A 16,534-nucleotide genomic window follows, 5' to 3' on the forward strand; every position below is an offset into this window, starting at 1 on the left:
GGAATTTGATGGCTTCATGAGCCATATGGGGATTCATCACAGAGAAATAACTCCCCTATGGCCTCAGACCAATGGCATGGTTGAGAGGTTCATGGGCAGCCTCAAGAATGTGGTACAGAAAAATGAGCTAAGCTCGATGTTGCTAAATCAAGCATTGTGCAATATGTTGAGCGACTACAGGAACTCGCTACATGTCATGACGGGAAAATGTCCACTGAAGCTCATATTTGGAAGGAAAGGAAAGACAAGCTTGTCACACCTGCCAACTTGAGATGAGCAAATACATTGAGAAGTAAAAGGCCAGGATGAAAGCATATGCGGATCACAGGAGAAATGCAGCCTGGCATTCTATACACCCAGGGGATCTTGTGCTAGTTTGCCGCAAACAAGAGAGGAAGTCGGACAGTATCTCACGTAAAAGGATCCATGGTGACAGTGAGAATGCCTGATCCTGTGGTAACACGAAACGTATCACACTTGAAGAGGTACAGGAGAATCTCACAGCAAAGGTGGATGGGCTGAGATGAGTGACCAGTGGAACATTTTGTCTCGATGTCCGTCAGAAGCATTGAGAAACCAATGCACCTCATTGACGAAATCTAAGTGCCCTGAGAGTGAGAAGGGTTCAAGGTACTTTGTGCTGTCCAGGGGAGATGTCATGTCCATGAAGCCTGGATTAAGGATTGACATTAGCAGATGCTAGATGTCTTCTGTGTGAGGAGCGAGAAGGGAGACATGCTCAGAAAGAAGCTCATGCTTTTCACAGCAGATCCCGCGTTGTACGGACTAAAAAAGGTTCTCATTCACGTCCCTGTGTTATCTGTACAACCTGCTCATTGACTGAGATAATAGCAGGAACCCCACACCACAGTAGTTGAAGCGGGAACTTTGGCAGAAGCAACCTCTGGAGTTGATCAGAGACTATTGATCTCTGGAATGGCCACCGAGGGTCACTGAGCCGGTACAGATGATGAACATAGAAGACAAAACACAGATGAAGCCACACATCAAAGTCCTGGAAAGCTCTGCAAGTCAAGGCGCACATTGGGCCTCATTACGAGGAAGGCGGTAGGGGGATAATGGCACCGGTAGAGCTGCGGGCCCCGTTATCCCCCTAACGCCTTATTACGGGGTCTGCTCGCGGGTACCGCAAAGGACGTCTGGTAAAACCAGGCGTCCTTAGCGGGATCCGCTAGCAGACCAGGATGCTAACAACGGGCCGTGATTAACGGGCCCGTTGTTAGCATGCTCCCCATTCCCATTGAGCCCTATGGGGGCTCGAATGGGAATGGGGATGTACCGGGTCCGGGTTCCAGGAAAGGGAATTACCGTGCCCTCCAAGGTCAGAATGGCCCGGTAATTCCTCATTCCAGGAACCCGGACCCAGTACCCGGTTTGGGGTAGCCATTCCGCTAAAAGCGGCATGGTTACCTCCATACTCGTAATGAGGCCCATAGTCTCTATAGGGACACGTTGGCACAGCTGCTGATGATTCGTGAAACTACATAGCAGGTGCGTGCTCTTAATTACGAGTTGCTGTTTTGTGTTGCCTTTCGTAACACCACCACAATTAGCACCAAAAACCTGCATGTAGCAGCTCGTAAAAGTAATGTTTCTCAAAAGCTGGCGCTTTTATGGTGGACCTCAGTCGAGCCCTCCTCATGATACTGTCATTGATTTATATATAAAAGGCATTCTTAGTTGCCAACCAACGCCAACCGTTTTGCTTCTTTGTGACACTTTTAATTGTTCTTCATGCTTTTGGATCATGTTCTGCATGCACTCTTCTGTATTATTAAGGGCAATGAGAGTTTTCTATCATGACCTGCTACAGCTATACACAGGACTCCAGTCGCCGGAGCTATGAAGAAAGCAGATATTTCTAAATCATGTCTTATGGTAGCACACCGGTGTCTCGTGCATGCTTACAAGAAAAATAATTACCTTTTGTGGTTGTTATGCACCCTAACCATTATTCTAACAAATTGTTCCGGATATAGCTGCACGTCCAGCATTTTAACTGAAACATTTATTTTTTTACTTATATTCCAACTAAAATTCTGAGCTGTTTTGAATTCTGGCCTCCACGGACTTATTGCTCATAAACTGTAATTGGTATTTGAATTATCAAGGGCTATCAGAGGTATTACAAAGATCCATTTTATTTGGTGTGGAATGAAAGATCTTTGACAAATAAGATGAAGCAGCAGGCATCCACATTTGTCACCAGAACGGTCTACAGGCGATTGGCCAAAAGACTGGTGAAAGTAATTTGTTAGTTTATATCAATCATAGCAAGTTAGGTACTTCAAGATACTTGAAAGCTGTTTTCCTCAGCTAGATGAAGAACATGATGGAATCCTAAAGGAGGTAGATTCAGGATTTTGGGGCCACAACCTCCAAGGGATTGATTATGGTTATGAGGTTTTTCAAAAGAAATCTTGGGATTTTCCGATGTAATTACAGTTTTAAGCAGAAGACAGACTGTGCGAGAGGGAAGGGTGTTTTATTTAAAAGGAAAAGCCGTCCCTGAGCTGGATCACTGCATGGTGCAGAGGCATGTGACATGCAAACAATCTAGCACAAATAACAATGTACTACTCTATTTCTCCCAGCTACGTGTACGCTTGTGCCTGGTCTTCCTGTACAGCCATCCTGATGGTGTCCCTTGTTAAGTAATACTATTCCAGCCATTGAGGGTTTCCAAGTGGGACAACATTTTAGATCGTACGTTATGTTACTATGCTTTTGTACTGTGCAATAAATGGTATCTCACAAAACCACAATCATCTGGACAACTTTCGAAATACACTCCCTATGGAAGACCTCATTGCTACACTGGCATCCCCATGATGATGCCCTTAAATCCACGATCATGGCAATCCTTGACTCCTGGTTCTCTTTGACATCTCAGCAGCATTTGACACAGTAGACCACCAGCCACTCACTGATATCCTACATTGTTGTATGGCGATTATCAAGATCGTGTTCATTTGGCTCAAATCCTACCTTACTAACCGCCTCATATTTGTCCAAATGGATTCCTCCAGATCACCAACAATACCCATCACCCGTTGAGTCCTGCATTAATCCATCCTCTCCCCAGTGGTCTTCAATCTTTACATGGAACAGCTTGGAACCCTCCTGGTGCCACACATCATCATCATCCACCAAGACGCAGATGACACACAGCTTTACATCAAGATAACCTCTATTGAAGACATCCACAAGCTCAAGGCCTGCCTCACATTGAACCAGTCCTGGATATCCATTGCTTACCTGAAGCCCAAACACATCCAAGACCGAATTCCTACTGCTGACTAAATACATTGAGCACCCTGACATACAAACCTGGCCTTCCGCTATGACCCTCCAGGGCTTCACAACCCAGGTGACCACCTGTGCCATTTCCCTTGGGTTCTACATGGATAGACACCTCTCCTTAAAACAGTGCATAGTAAGGAAGACATAAATGTCTTGGTAGCAACTTTCTCTTCTACTGCAAATCAAGCCCTTTATCCCATGAAACATCTTCAGATCCGCTGGCCAAGCCTTGGTCCTTTCCCACCTGTACGCTGGCAATTCCCTTTTGGAAGGCCTTCTGTCGACTACCCTGGCAGCACAACTAATCAAAGGACTACGCAAATTCAACCACATCATCCCTACCCTCATCAAACTCCACTGGTTCCCATATCATCTTCAAATCCTACTGCATCATCTGCAAAGCTATTGCCCTGAAGTCCCCAAGCTACCTCACTGAAAAAATGAACATCTCTGTGGGCCTACGATCCCTCAGATGTAAGGGCATGTGCAGACTTGAACTCCCCTGTCTACACCCCCAGACTCTGGGAACTACTCCCTGCCAACACCAGACTCTCCCCTCGCTTCTCCATTTCGGGAGGGTGCTTACGTCTCTAATCTTTAATAAATGCTTCCTCCCCTACACCTGGGTCCACACTTCCACCACTCCCCAAAAAGCTGTGCTGTCCAAAAGAAAACACAGCAAGTGTACAGTGGCTACATTCACATATCTGGTTCTCTCTGCAGTAGATTAGTTTCTCAGTTGTTAAAGGTAAGCTGCAACAAATTTGCACATTATCAAAATTATTTGAAGCAGATTCCATAAATACATGCATGACTGGATGTCCTTTAATGCATGGCACTAAAAAGTGATTTATTTTTTATATTTCAAGGTAATGGTAGTTGTCGGAGGTCAAGCACCGAAGGCCATCCGCAGTGTTGAGTGCTATGATTTTAAAGAAGAAAGGTGGTACCAGGTGGCCGAACTGCCTACCAGAAGATGCCGAGCAGGTAGGTGGTGTGGAAGTCTTACTGAGACAGAAAATCCCATATCTGATGTAACTCTCACAAATCCTTCACAGATTATGTCTTTTCTTCTAACCTGCGTTATAAATATTGAACCAATTTTAAAGATGAATCCTCAAATTTATTTTACAAACCCTTTCATGCATCAAACATCCTTTTAACAAAGGATTTTGTAAACTGCGTGGATAAAAATGTCTTGTAACGTTTGCGGTGATCTTCCTCCATGTTGTACTATTATTCTTTTTACAGCCCCTGAAAAGAATGCCGAAGGATATAGGATATAGAAGTAGGTTGGATCTCAGGTTGAGATTGATTCATTTGAAAGTGTTAGGACATCTGTATTGGACTCCATTGCGTATGTATCATTTAGGACTGGCTGGTGATGACTTGTGTTGGGGATGTGGGAAGGAGAAGGGAACGTTGATTCATATGTTATGGTATTGTTCTCGGGTGTTAGATTTTTGGGTGGGAATGCTAGATAGATTGGAGGCGGTCTTGTCTATACGTTTTCCCAGGATGCCTATGCAGGTGTTGCTTTTATCGGGTAGGGGGTGTTGTGCGGTTGCTCGTCAATATGGACAATGGATTGATAAAGCGCTTGTGGTTGCAGTGAAGCAAATACTAATGGTATGGAAGACGAGGAAGAAGCCTAGAGTAGAGAATTGGATTAATGATCTGTTAGTATCATCGAACTTTGAGCGGGTGATGTTTGTGAGGCAAGGAAAGGAAAGTAAATATCGAGCTCTTTGGAAGCCGTTTATGGATTTATATGGTGACTGTGTATCTGATGATTAGTTGTTCCTGTTGGATCCGACTACCTGATAATGTATATGTGCTTTAATTGAGGATTCTGCGTCAGTCTTGTTTTTGTTCTGTTTTGTGTGAGTCTGTGAGATGTCTGTATGTCTTTTGTGTTGTTCTGTGTTGGAATTTTCAAAATGTAAGACTGTGTTTAGGTATTTTATTTTAAGAAAGGTTAGTAATTGGTTTTGAAATGTCTGATGTTTCAGTATTTATACATGCTTCGGATTACTTTTATTTCCTTACCTATTTAATGTAGAGTGTTATGTTTATATACTCTATTGAACTTTTGGTGATGTATTTTTTGATTATTTGTAAATCTTGAAAATAAATGAGTAAAAAAAAAAGAATGCCGAAGGTTATGTATTTGAGTTATTTTGCTGAATTCCTCCAGGTAGCTCGTTTTAGAAAGCTACCAAGTTATGTACAACACAAGGGAACTGTGATCCCTATCCACCTTTGTTAATGCCTGACACAATGGACGAGATAGTTCAGAGGGGCTCCAGAAAAATCTCTGTGTATCACCTACTGTTGTGCTCGTGTAGCTGTTAGACATGCCAGGTCCCCCAAGCACCTCTGAACCAACATGGTGGGCTATCTAATGTGCCTCCATCACACTAACCCTTTCTCCATGACTATCAAAATGAGTCTCTAAATGTTTCAATAGAACCTTGCATTTAAACTAGAATTGAGCAGGAGTGGGCCAGTCCTCCTGCTAAAAATGCATAGAAAAACAGGTTATTAAATAACTAACTTAGTTCATCTCAAATTGTGCAATAAATTGGAAATTTAGAAACAAAGGAAGTAACAAAACACCTTTGAGATCCTTTTCAATGGGGGCGTAATGTTAATGGAAGGAGTAAGGATTTTCCTGTTGACACAAACTCTGGAGATCCCTATGGGGTCATGATGATTGATATCCATATCAGAAGCTCTGAAAATTTGTTCACATTTGGCATATCCTTGTTGCCTTGTTTGAAACGAATTAGCGGTCTAAACTCAGTTCTTAGTTTGCAGGTGCACTCTTCACATAAAACCAGCGTAGGCAGGAGCCGAAGGAGCCACAGGGTGCTGAACAGAGTGAGGAAAAGTGCCCTGTTGTAGAGGACTTTGTTTTCTGTAGTCCAAGTTCAGACCCTTTCAGAAGCATTCAAATTCGAATCTGCACACAGAGGTAATTACATTCCCAGTGTGTGCTGCATTTTCCAATGCATTGTGTCCCTATGTTGCCGCCTTTATCCTTTTTGTAGCAGAGGTAATCATCGTACTAATAAGATATTCAGTGAGCGCCAAACACTAGCTAAGGATTATAACGACGTAAGATTGTATTCTTAAAAAACAAAACAATGTTCATAATCAGTTGTTTATCAAATGTTAACAAATCAAACTAATAAAGTGTCAGACACTCGTTTTTTCATTGGCAACTATGTCCAAAGAGATAGAGGTCTTGATCAGACTGTGAAAACACTGAAATTCATGAATCATGTACAATGGTTATTAGGAAGAGTGAAAGCAAAAACGTCTATCCTAGTGTTACTTATTGGGGGGATTGAGAAGAAACTAAATTCATGCTCAGGGTCCATCCATCTTTTCAAAGTTCTCAAAACTTCCTCTGTAGGGTAGAGCGAAGGAAGGATGGAGCTGGTGGTTGCAAGGGAGATGGTTACATCCGTATGGGAGGGTGAACAAAACAAGGTGAAGCAGATGAAAAAACCCCATTGTGATCTCGGATGCCAGAACATGCATGATGATCACAAAAACATTATGCTCCTTATACGACGATACCCATAGCCACTCTTTCCACCTGTGACGATGCAAAGGAACAGAAAATGTGCACCAAAGGGAAATGGAATGAACTCAAGGATGCAGCACAGAACAAAGGCGGTGCAGCAATTTGGAGGTTGGTTATTTTGGGGAATGCAGATGATAAGAACACTGTGCATGGTATGGTAATGTTAGCAAAGAAGCGTAGCTGGGGCACTTTAGTGAATTATAAAAGGAAACTCGACATGTTCCTTTTACTGGAGAGAAGCTGGACAATGGAGCCCAAGATAACAAAACCGATTTACTACAATTCAACCTCGAGGAGGTCAGAAAAGCAATAGTGAACCAAAAGGGCAGCAAGGCCCCAAGGACAAACAACATTCTAATTGATTACACGGCCACAATAGTGCCGTGTAGTTATGGTTAAATTGCTGTTTCCACAGGAAGAGCACGTTTTGGGTCGCTTATAACTTCGCTCTCCCTGGACGAATTCTCACCAAATTTTGCAAAAGAAGTATATGACCCACTCTGAATTGTCTTGCAAAGTTTGGTGAGGTTTGGTCCAGGGGGGGAAAACTTATAGGGGGGGTCCCAAAATGTCTTTTTTTTCCCATAGACTGAATGGGGGAAAAACTTTGCGCACCCCTACAGCCCAAACCGCTGGATGGATCGTCATCAAATTTGCGGCAGAAGCAGGAGCTTGGTCCCAAAAGCGTGCTTTTGTGAATTTGGTGCCAATCCGTCCAGTAGTTCTCTTTAAAACGACCAAAAAGTATGTCTAAAAAAATTAGTGATATCTATGTTTGCTCCGCGGTCACACTTCCCTGTTCCCTCTGCGGACAAGATAATGATTGGCTAATGGGCTCGCGTCATGACCGCGGATATGCAACGTGTCTCCCAATTGGCGGGAGTGAGGCGTTATCTGCGTCAGATTGTTCCGATGCACCCGCCATCTTGGATCCACCGACAGAGCGGCGGCGAACGGAGGCGAAATGCAGTTTTGGGGAGTGTTTTGGTGTGTCAGAGTGCTTGGGGAGGTTTAGAGAGTAAGAGATGGGTAAAATACTGTATTTGTTTAGGCGGCAGGTGCTAATGATGTATTCGCCATGGCCGCGCTGTCCAGGATGTTTGTAATTACTGAAAATGAGGGGTCTCATAAGGATAGTATTTCCGTCCGTGCTATGCGCAGGCAAGTTGAAACTGTTCTAAGGACACGCGTGGTGTCAGTGGTCATTAAAATTGAGTACATGCCGCAGTTAACATTTTTGATTCTATGGGTGCGGTACTGAGTTTTAAGCCGCCATGGGTGTGATATGCTGCGGTAGTTGTGGCCAGGGCCTAGAGTTTTGGGTACATGGCCATAGACCGTAGGCCATAGGCCATACACCCAAGACTCTAGGCCCTGGCCACAACCACCGCAGCATATCACACCCATAGATCACACCGATAGATTAAAAAAACCAAAGTTATAAGTACTGAAGTTATAAGCCACTATGGGTGTGATATGTTGTGGTGGTTGTGGCCAGGATCTACAGTCTTCGGCCGTGCACCCAAATCTAAAGTTATAAGTACTGTAGTTATAAGCAACTATGGGTGTGAAATGCTATAAGGAGTAAAATTATAAGCCACCATGAGTTTCATATACTGTGGTGGTTGTGGGCAGGATGTAGAGTTTTGGGTGCATGGCTGCAGGCCATAGGCTGTAGGTCATACACCCAAGACTCTAGGCCCTGGCCACAACCATCGCACCATATCACACCCATACATCTCACCCATACATTCGAATATCTATCTGGTAGGTGTGGGCAGGGCGTACAGTCCTGGGTGCAAATTGAGTATATGCTGCAGTTAAAATGTTTCATTTTATGGGTGTGACAATGAGTTATAAGCCACCATGGGTGTGATGTGCTGCGGTGGTTGTGGCCAGGGCCTAGAGTCTTGGGTGTATGGCCGCAGGCCGTAGGCCGTAGGCCATACACCCAAGACTCTAGGCCCTGGCCACAACCACCGCAGCATATCACACCCGTACATCACACCCATAGAATCGAAAATCTATTAGGTGGTTGTGGGCAGGGCCTAGAGTGTTGGGTGAAATTTGAGTATATGCTGTAGTTAAAATGTTTCATTCTATGAGTGTGACAATGAGTTATAAGACACCATGGTTCTGGTACGCTGCAGTGGTTGTGGCCAGGGCCTAGAGTCTTGGGTGCATGGCCGCAGGCCCTAGGCTGTAGGCCATATACACAAGACTCTAGGCCTTGGCCACAACCACTGCTGCATATGATACTCATAGATAGACCCATAGAATTGAATATCTATCAGGTGGTTGTGGGCAGGGCCTAGAGTCTTGGGTGCATGGTCGAAGGCAATGCACCGAAGACCGAAGTTATAAGCACTGAAGTTATAAGCCACCATGGGTTTCATATACTGTGGTGGTTGTGGCCAGGACCTAGAGTCTTGGGTGCATGGCGGAAGGCCGTGCACACAAGACCAAAATTCTAAGTACTAAAGTTAAAAGCCACAATGGGTGTGATATGTTGCAGTGGTTTTGGCGAGGACCTACAGTCTTGGATACATGGCTGAAAGCCATGCACCCAAGACCAAAGTTATAAGCCCTGAAGTTATTAGCTATCATGGATTTCATAAACTGTAGTGGTTGTGTCCAGGATCTAGAGTCTTGGGTGTATGGCCGCAGGCCGTAGGCCGTAGGCCATACACCTAAGACTCTAGGCCCTGGCCACAACCACCGCAGCATATCACACCCGTACATCACACCCATAGAATCGAAAATCTATTAGGTGGTTGTGGGCAGGGCCTAGAGTGTTGGGTGAAATTTGAGTATATGCTGTAGTTAAAATGTTTCATTCTATGGGTGTGACAATGAGTTATAAGACACCATGGTTCTGATACGCTGCGGTGGTTGTGGCCAGGGCCTAGAGGCTTGGGTGCATGGCCGCAGGCCGTAGGCTGTAGGCCATATACACAAGACTCTAGGCCCTGGCCACAACCACTGCTGCATATGATACTCATAGATACACCCATAGAATTGAATATCTATCAGGTGGTTGTGGGCAGGGCCTAGAGTCTTGGGTGCATGGTCGAAGGCAATGCACCGAAGACCGAAGTTATAAGCACTGAAGTTATAAGCCACCATGGGTTTCATATACTGTGGTGGTTGTGTCCAGGACCTAGAGTCTTGGGTGCATGGCGGAAGGCCGTGCACACAAGACCACAATTCTAAGTACTAAAGTTAAAAGCCACAATGGGTGTGATATGTTGCAGTGGTTTTGGCGAGGACCTACAGTCTTGGATACATGGCTGAAGGCCATGCACCCAAGACCAAAGTTATAAGCCCTGAAGTTATTAGCTATCATGGATTTCATAAACTGTAGTGGTTGTGTCCAGGATCTAGAGTCTTGGGTGCATGGCCGAAGGCCGTAGGCTATACATCCAATACTCTAGGCCCTGGCCACAACCACTGCACCATATTACAGCTATAGATCACATGTATAGATTCGAATATGTATGAAATGTTTGAAAATATACTTACTGTTTCATTTGTTGAGATTCAATATTTTTTTTACATGACTTTAGCACTTGGAGGAAATATTCTTTTTCAATTTCTGTGATAAAAGAAAAGAGCATGTTAGTGTATGTATTTTATAAAGACTTATTACATTGCATAATAGACATTTTAGCTTTTTTTCGACCCTCATATTTGGTTTACAGACCAGTGTACTCTGCATTTTGCTCAGTTTCTGTGTTTGTTTTTCAAATCATTGGGTCTGGGGGAAAAAAATCCTTGTTGGATTAAAAATAAAAACCTTTTTTTGTTATGCTACACACTATTTGTTTGTTTCCTTTGAGTGTTCACTTGTTGTTTCTGGTTAATGTTCTATCTGTTGGCTTGTTGCACATTTTTGAAGCAGTTAGATACCTGTTGGCGTATTCTAACTGTCTATTTTTTGTTACACTTCAGTGCCATTCATTTATCTGTGTGGTTGTTGTACAATGTTGGGTCAGTTAGATACCTGTTGGCGTATTCTAACTGTTTATAGTCTTTTAATTGCATTTTTGTTAATATTGAAGTACATATTTGTTATTAAATTCTGGCTTTAAGAAGATTAAATAAGCGTTTGTAAGATTCGCTGGTAATCTCTGCTTTAGAGTAATGCTACTATCATTACATTCAAACCATCCACATTTCTTTTTAATATATGCAGTGTAGTGACCTGCATTGGTTGTGGCTCCTGCGTGGTAGATTATACCTATTGTTGTGAAGGTTTTCTTACCAAGTGACACTTGACCGTGTGTTAATCCAGTCAGCTTGCAATTTTTTTTAGTACCATCTGCATTGTAACGTAGAAGCATTAGTATTATATAGTTACTATGTGTTTGTATCAGTAAGGTGGAGCGATTATCTGAATTGCAGATAGTACATAATCTGCTATGGTTTGCATTTTGTACAAGTTGCTGAAATGGAATGGATTCACAATTAGGTATGGATATACACACAAATCGCTCATTAGGGATTTGTTCCTGTGTCACATTGTTGCAGAGAGTGCATGTATGTTTCCACATGTATGGAATCTGGAAGATTTCATTTATAGGTATGTTTTTGTTTTCAAGTACTTGTACTAAGTACATTAGAAATTCTTGTGGATCTTCTTGTGAATTTATAGTGAACCTCACCATTCTAGCACAGAAGTCCAATTCTTGTCTTATTCCGTGAACACTATACGTGTTGTCAGGATTGTTTGTTGCGTTTCTATGAAGGACTAACATTTGCAAACACAATTGGTCTGTACTGTGTAAGTAATTGTTGTTAACAATTGGTGGCAATTGAAATAGAATATTCATTGCTACATTTGCGTAGCAACTTACACCAGTTACATTTGAAAATTTGAATGGACCAGATAGTTCTGTGTGTGAGTGATTTTTTTGGAGTTTGTGTTCCTTCTTTGAAAAAGTACCTGATTTACTTTCACTAACAGGTTCTTCTTTAGTTGTGGCAATTGATGAAGTATTAGCTTATTTTACTCTCTTTGAAGGATTTGCAGTCAGATCCTGTTGCATTTCTGTTTGAATTAGTTTTCTTTTTACAACGTTTTCCTTTTTGTTGAACAGGATATGATTTCATATGGGGGGTGTACAGTGAACATATTCTATTGTATTCTAAAATGCAAGGAATATCAGCGTTCACTTTACTTGCATCAAAGTTGATTAGAAATTGACCGTCAAGTGTACGTAAGCGTGTATAGTGCTACGTAGCTCATGCCTTATTTAAAGACTGTGTTTCAAATATCTATCAATGCTTTGTGTAGGATAAGACCTTGGGATTTATGAATGGTGACTGCATATGCAAGAGTTAGAGTAAATTGTTCTCTACGTACACACATGTCTTTGAAGAGAAGGAATCGAGCTGTTGAGCCCCCTATCCTTTTTACTTCTGAAAGTCTGTCAAAGAGAATATTGACAAACTGAATGTTGTTGTCACGTGGGTATGTTTGAAAGCCAACAACTGTACCCAGTGCCCCATTAACTAGTCCTTGCTCCACGTCAAGGTTACGTTTAAGCATTACTCTACAATTTAAGGATAATTTTAATATTTTTCCAACCCAGCCGTGTTGGAGATTGAATTTTCTAAGGTATTTAGTCTTGTTGTGGCTTGCTGACACATGCGTAGTGTCATACCATGTACGTCCAGTTTGTCTGTGGAGCAAATTTCAATTATTGGTTTACATTTCTTTTTTTAACATTGTTTCATTGAATTTGGAATAGCTTGCACGAGTTGGCATTAAGGCCATACAATTGACATTTTTGTGTGCTAATTGTTCCATAACATCAGTAGCATGTGCGTTGTCGCCATAAAGCGCATGGATGTGCTGGGTTTTCAATATTGCTTGTGCTTCTTGAGATAGTACACCAACTCTAATACTTTTTAAAATGTTGGCGTAAGTGAGGTCTGCAGGTTGACGCATGTTTCTGTTAATTCTCTGTATTAGAAATGTTGCCAAAGGTTGACATTTCCTATGCTGCCAACGGTTTTACGGCAGAGTTTGTGTCCTAAGGTTTTAAAAATAGGTTCACCTTTCACTGGTGTCAATTGTAGAAGATCTCCGAAAACAATAATGTGTTTTCCTGAAAAGAGTTCTTCGTAGTTTGTTTTAAGTACTTATTGCATGCTCACTTCATCTATTAGTGTTAAACAAAACCAAAAACGGTGCCCACGCTATGGACAGTCCCAAATTCTGTCGGTTATTCAAGTTGAATCTCCATAAAAATGCAAGGATAGTGCTTTCAAAAAAAGTCACTAAGGGTAGACCAAGGAAGAAGTCTAAAGAGTACTGGCAATAGATTTACTTTTCAAAACATCATTTTAATTTATTCAAACATTTGTTTTACTTTTCAAAACATCATTTTAATTATTCAAACAGTTTTTTCAAGGGATAAAGAAGAACGAAAAGGAACATAAAACATAGCATTCATCATATATACATAATTTACAAACAAGAACAATATATTCATCAAAATGGCAAATTGGATTGTTTGAAAAAACTTAGAAAGCTAAAACAATCCCTGTAGGATACCAATTGGTTCCTACAACATAGAGACTACCAGGGTGTGTTAAAAATTACCCTGGTAGGTATAGAGAGAGATTATTCAATCAACTAGATTTGCGTGGTTATCTGCCAACGTGTAGGAAAGGATCATAGACATGTTCCCAAGGTAATTCCAATGGAAGAGGGGAACAAAACACATAGATAACACGTTTCGGCATGCCAAACAGGCCTCAAAAGTGAGAGTCTTCCTCAGGGCAGGAAAGATGTGGTGTGGTAGTCTCACCCTAAAGGGGGCACAAATGAAGGGGACATATGTTATACACACAGAACTCTATTTCAGACAACTTCTAAGGAATATCTGAGTTAAAGGGGACTGCTGTCTTGGATATACGGGTCACTCACCCAGTACAAACCTAAAGAAAAGGGTGGAATCCGCAGGTGCCACTTTCCCAGTGTATTAGAATTCTTGCACTGTAACACGGTTCAGCCAAATGGGAAAAATAAGAAAACCTTTGCCAAAGTTCTAAAACTTGCTGTGCAGAGGTACAGCAGCTGTAAAGAGAAAAGCAGAAAGAGAGAGGGGGCCTCAGGATAGTAGGAAAGAAACATAAGAAAGGCCAAAGAAGGTTGCTACATGCATGCATCAATGAGTATTGTCCTGGTGCCAGAGCACAAAACCAGTTGTGTCAGTTAAAATGGAAAACAACAAAGGAGAGGAGAAAAAATGAAATGATAAAAACTCACGAATAGAGCTTAACTAGGAGACGGCAGACACGACGGCAGACACGATATCAGGGTAGACCCAAGCAGGACAGGGCGACAAGGCGCCAGCACCACAAGCCAACCAAGGCAGGTGCTCGTGCAAGGTGAAGACGGCAATAGGGAGGCACACCGAAGAGTGACTAAAGGGAAAATTGCGGTGTGCAAGCAAAAATGGGGTGGAGTGAATCGGAGAAAATTGAGGGGGGGGGAGTGGGAGAGAGGTACCTGCTAGTTGCTCTCCAGGTTAAACCAAACCATGGGACTGCACTGGATCCTCGGCGGTCAGGGTGGGTGTTAGACCCAGATTCAAAATGGCGCAATGGGTGCTGTGGAGGAAAACACACCAACCGAAAAAGCATGAGGAAGGAATGTGTGGCAACGAAGTCAAGCGCCGTGTGTGTGACCCACTGGAGACCAGCAGCTGAACGTATCGCATGGAACCCAGCAGGGCATGTTGTGAGGAGAGCTGCTTATCTGTGCACACTCCTAGTGATGCTGGCTCATGCAGCAGGGCTCCCGAAATGAACGTAGCCGACGGGAAAAAGAATGCTGCGTCACGCTGCTGGGAAACCATTGTCGTCAGACCTTCGCGAGACGAGCGGCTGGGGCTAATTAAAGCTGGCTAGCACATCGCGGGAAGGTCGTCATGGCAACCACGCTCCAGGCAAAGGGAGCGGGGGTGTGTCTGGCACCCAGCATGGAATGGTGGGCGCTGAGAAGTGAAACAGACTGGAGAGCCAATCGGAGGGGAGGCGGGGCACCAGTCTCAGTAGTAAACACTGCCCTTGGAGGGAGATGATCGTGTTGCTGTAACACAGGCCCTGAAAACCCCCTAGTTAATGAGTGGAACCGGGAGTTGTGGACACCACGGTCAGGCAGGCATAAACCTGTGGGGCGGGCGGACTGGGGGGGTTGGGTTTGGGTATGGTAGGGAGGGGAATGGATCCGGGGGGGGGGGCAAGAGCGCAGCAGAGAGGGATGCTGCCGCGTCAGGCAGAAAAATGGCGGTGCATTAAAAAAGGCCAAAGAAACGCCAGGCTGGAGGAAGGCAGTACAAAGAGGCTGCCAGACTGGTCACTCAAAATAAAATGCAGGGGTCAGCTGGTCAAGGCCAGACAAGGATGTCATAGTTATAGACTCCCAGGAAACAAAGGATAAAAGGGGGAGTCAAGAGAGAGGGTGCCAGGGTTGGGTGTCGTGGAGCACTATTAGTAGCATTTATATTTGTTTTAATACTCTACGTAGTTCCATTGCAGCTTCTGTAGAAAGTTTGTAATAGTCTAATTTGTTTTGGTGTTCTACTGGAAGGAGTAGTAATCGGTGACACCGCCTCTGTTGTAGGCAGCTAAACCTGTGGGGGCAGTTATAACAGCTGACTGTTTGTTGTTTGTCAATTGTTGAAGGAACTTGCTGATGATTTTGATTAAGAATGTTTTGCCTGAACCAGCTTCACCACTGACGTACAGCAGTATAGGTTTGTAATTTTGGCAGGTACATTCTTTATTTTCGTGTTGTACACCATGTGAAATTTCTTTTGTTACTTCTTCAAAAACGTTGCGCTGGTCTTTGTTAAGTTTTGATTGTAGTACAGTTAAGTCTTCTGTATCTTCTTCATAGTGACACATGGTGTTTTCTACTTCAGTCATAGCTTATTCTGCCTCATTTGCTATTAGTGGCTGTCCAAGTGGTTCTTGGCTTCCTGTTAGAGAAGGTTGACTACTGTCGGGAGTGTCCTTATCTAGTTGGGCCTGGAGTTCTTCTTTGTGTTGCTGTTCATTGTGCAACATTGTTTTGTAGTGCGTAAAGTTCACATCGGTGATAGTGCTTTCATTTGGTTTGAAAGCGTCTTCATAGCAGTCATAGTTATCTAGTATCTCTTCTTCTTTTCTCCATGGTTTAAAAAGTTGTAGCAAGGACATGTAATATAGTTCTTTCTGTTGAGGAGTTTTTAATGACAACTGGACATGATTAATTAAGCTTGGTTTGGTAAGTTTCACTAAGCTGCCTTCACAATCTGTCACTCTATATCTACCTTTGCTTTCATCGGGTTTTATATTATTTTTGTATGCAAAGTTTTGGGCTATGTGGTATAGCCACAGGGTTTCCAAAGTGGTACTCCTGTTCGGGTAGTATGTGTCTAGTAAATTGTTTTTCAAAATGTCTTGGCTGTTGGGATAATTTTTGGCTATTGTTTTTATGTCCTCATATGATTTGAGAACTCTTTTTCTAGATTTAGCAGGATCAAGACTTAGCAATACTATATTTTCAGACTTTCCATACAAAGCAGTACCAATTAAACGATCTGTAGCTTCATAGGC

The 16,534-nt window shown here is 42.9% G+C and overlaps 1 protein-coding gene across 1 annotated transcript in view; it reads left to right on the top strand.

Annotated features, from left to right (window-relative positions):
* KLHL2 (kelch like family member 2) overlaps nucleotides 1-16,534 on the top strand; it is an 864,825-nt gene that overhangs the window by 702,499 nt on the left and 145,792 nt on the right. Inside the window, exon 9 of the mRNA XM_069631381.1 lies at nucleotides 4,194-4,311. Coding sequence (XP_069487482.1) covers nucleotides 4,194-4,311 — 118 coding nt within the window. The remainder of the gene's footprint in view (nucleotides 1-4,193; nucleotides 4,312-16,534) is intronic.

This window comes from Ambystoma mexicanum, chromosome 6q (genome assembly GCF_040938575.1).
Source record: "Ambystoma mexicanum isolate Mex_15411 chromosome 6q, UKY_AmexF1_1, whole genome shotgun sequence".
Lineage (NCBI taxonomy): Eukaryota > Metazoa > Chordata > Amphibia > Caudata > Ambystomatidae > Ambystoma > Ambystoma mexicanum.